This window comes from Triticum aestivum, chromosome 5B (assembly GCF_018294505.1).
Source record: "Triticum aestivum cultivar Chinese Spring chromosome 5B, IWGSC CS RefSeq v2.1, whole genome shotgun sequence".
NCBI lineage: Eukaryota > Viridiplantae > Streptophyta > Magnoliopsida > Poales > Poaceae > Triticum > Triticum aestivum.
In genome coordinates, this window is record NC_057807.1 from 666,009,673 (window position 1) to 666,012,668 (window position 2,996).

Sequence of the window (2,996 nt, forward strand, 5' to 3'; positions counted from 1 at the left end):
AAACGACCAATCCGAATGCAGAACAGTGTAGAACAGTGTAGATCAAGCCACAAGAGAATGTGCAAGCAGGATCAGCGAAAACCATACAAAAGAGGAACAGACGAGCTGCTCCTCAGTTTGCTAGAACAATGTTCACGACATGCCTTTTGTAGAACAAAGATGTTCGGACGACACCACAATTCGCATCATAACAAATACAAGAGATACATATATATCGCATTGTTCCTGCTCCGGTAATTCGGGGCATCAGATGTCTTAGGAGGACAAACATATACCTGAAAGGAAACATGATATTGCTCTGAAACTGTAGTAAGTCTGACTGACAAACAATGGTCTCTACCAAAAATTTGCAACTACACACGGTATCTACCAAGGATAATTTCTTTCTAGCAGTATGAACTTTAATACAACCCCACCAGAATTACAGGCCAAAAGGAGTCAAAGGGACCCAACTAACACCTAGAGTGCCGTGAGATCCATGTGAGCATCCTTTTGCAGAATCACCACTTCTCTGTTCGCACCTAGGTAGAACAGCACCCTTTCTTCATGTTGCCGGATGAATCGGCAACATTGATGGTGGTTCCTTGAGTCGGAGGTCCACTTCCTGCAGCCTCCTGGGCAGCCAGCGCCTTCTTGCTTATGATCTGATGGATGTCGGAAAGGATAGTCTGAAACGCCTTCTCAACGTTCAAGGCTTCCAGTGCCGAGGTCTCAAGGAAGGATAGCCCTTCCTTCTCTGCTAATGCCTGCCCTTCTTCCTCCTGAACTGACCTCAGGTGGTTAAGGTCGGATTTGTTTCCAACCATCATAATGACGATGTTGGAGTCAGCATGGTTACGGAGCTCACTGAGCCACCTATTGATGTTTTCGAATGATAGCTTCTTTGTTATGTCATACACCAAAAGAGCTCCCACAGCTCCCCTGTAGTAAGCACTTGTGATTGCACGGTACCTCTCTTGGCCAGCAGTATCCCATATCTGAGCTTTAATGGTCTTGCCTTCTACCTGTAATCATACTTCCAAACTCAATCAGAAAACCAACATAACTAAAATGGTAATTCACACAATACCTTTTTTAAAGAAATGGAACATGAAAATTCACTTGCTAAAACAAAACTTGTCAGAGACATGCACATGGCAAATAAAAAAAACAAACAAGCATATGGTAGATGCATTATCGCAGAAAAAGTCCGTGCAATGGAAATAGATCATGAGGTCTGACTATGCTGGAGCTTTAACCTGAGTACATGATAAAATTAAACAGCTCCTTAAACATAAAAGTTCAAGTACTCTTTTAAGATGTACTACCTCTGTTCCTAAATATGAGACGTTTTGGCAGTTCCTAAATACGAGACGTTTTGGAACAGAGGTGTAATAGATTGATCAAGAACCTCTTCTACATAAACAGGCCGTGCTTCGAGAGATGAACATCGAAAGCTCCGATCCATGAATTATGAGAATACAGCGCTCAGACGCTCCGTGAACTGCGTCAGCCATTCAAATTCAAGTGCCAGCGAAAACCAAATGTCCTGCATAACTAAAATTGCTGCCAGTTTATGAACATTTGTTCCTCTGAAACTACTGAGAAAGGAGCATGGAACCGACAAACTATAGATAGTTTCTATAAACTAGCAAGAACAAGTGTTAGTCACAATTGCAAGTTTCCTTTTTTTTCTTTTCGAGGGAAAATGGACGCTATAAAAGCCAGATCTGATTTAAAGTTGACACTGTCCTTGCAGACTCGACTTGGAACATTTCTCTGCAACCAATTCCAAGGGTCTCCTGACCACCAGATAAAACAAACGGCACACACAACACAATGATGCAAAAAGCAACCGTGGGTACTAGGCTAATCAACAGGCAACACGTGCAAAAGGGACATCATCATCAAAGAGAATAGCTTAATTTGGAACGATCTAGATCAAAACATGTACATCGAGAGCGCATGCATCCCGAGGCCACTAAAACCGTGGAGGGGAAAAAATCGCTAGATCGTGATCGCGAGAAGGGGCGGAGAGATGACCTGGAGGGTGCGGGTGGCGAACTCGACGCCGATGGTGGACTTGGACTCGAGGCAGAACTCGTTGCGGGTGAAGCGGGAGAGGATGTTGGACTTGCCGACGCCGGAGTCGCCGATGAGCACGATCTTGAAGAGGTAGTCGTACTCGTTGTCCACCCGGTGCGCCATGTGCCGCCGCCGCCGCCCGCCGACGCGGATCCTGCACCAACCGCGCGGCCGAGATCCAGCCGAGGCGGAGATCAGTCGGTAGGTGAGGAAAGGGAGAAAGGGAAGGGATCGGCCGAGGCGCGGGATCCGGCAAAGGCGGAGGGGATCGCCGGCGGAGGGAATCGCGCGTACCTGGGATTCGATTCGGTTGCGGATTCGCCGGTGGGGGGAGGCGCCGGAGGGGGAGGGGGAGGAGGTGGGTGGAGGAAGGAAGGGGGGATGGAAAGAAACGGAAACGAAACGAGAGGCGGAGTGGGGGCGGTGGTGGGTATACAGCGGGGCAGCCAGCCCAAGGCCAAATGGTTGCTGATTAATTATTGATGAGGATTAGTTTACAGTTATCATCAACGTTTTATTTTTAGAAGATGGGATTACTATTTTGTTATTTGGGGTCAGGGAGAGGGTTAAATCATCCCTTCCCAAAAGAAAATGTTAATAACAAGTATTTTTTTTCTTGAATCATGTGTATCATTCATTAAAAGAGAAGGGGGGAGACTCCCGAAGCTTACATATCATATTTATATGCTGGCATTCTCCGACACCACCATTTTACCCGTCAGCCTACTATGTCACCGCATCCCACCCTCCTACCTCTACCTCAAACCCCTCAGTGTTACCCTTCGACAGTCCTGCCTTGGCCCACAGCCTACCTTCATATCCGCTGCGTCATCTGGGACAGCGACGGGGACGCGTCGTTGAACACAACGTCATTCTTGTGTTTCCAGATGAGCCACATAGGGAGGAGACATTTAGCCCGTGTGGACTTCCGA

At 47.1% G+C, this 2,996-nt stretch overlaps 1 protein-coding gene across 1 annotated transcript; it reads right to left on the minus strand.

The window, feature by feature from the left end:
- Positions 1 to 272: 272 nt before the first annotated feature.
- On the minus strand, positions 273 to 2,499 carry LOC123114039 (ras-related protein Rab11C). Its single transcript, XM_044535396.1, has 3 exons — positions 2,359 to 2,499; positions 2,023 to 2,218; positions 273 to 1,004 (listed from the first exon to the last, which is right to left on the minus strand). Exons 2-3 carry the CDS (start codon positions 2,185 to 2,187, stop codon positions 522 to 524), a joined length of 648 nt encoding a protein of 215 aa, XP_044391331.1. The 5' UTR covers positions 2,188 to 2,218; positions 2,359 to 2,499; the 3' UTR covers positions 273 to 521.
- Between the last annotated feature and the right edge of the window lie 497 nt (positions 2,500 to 2,996).

Excerpts from the sequence above, each read along its gene's own strand:
- LOC123114039 (XM_044535396.1), bottom strand. The coding sequence starts at position 2,187 with ATGGCGCACCGGGTGGACAACGAGTACGACTACCTCTTCAAGATCGTG. Across the intron at positions 1,005-2,022 it reads TCGCCACCCGCACCCTCCAG|GTAGAAGGCAAGACCATTAA; the intron begins GTCATCTCTCCG and ends GTATGATTACAG.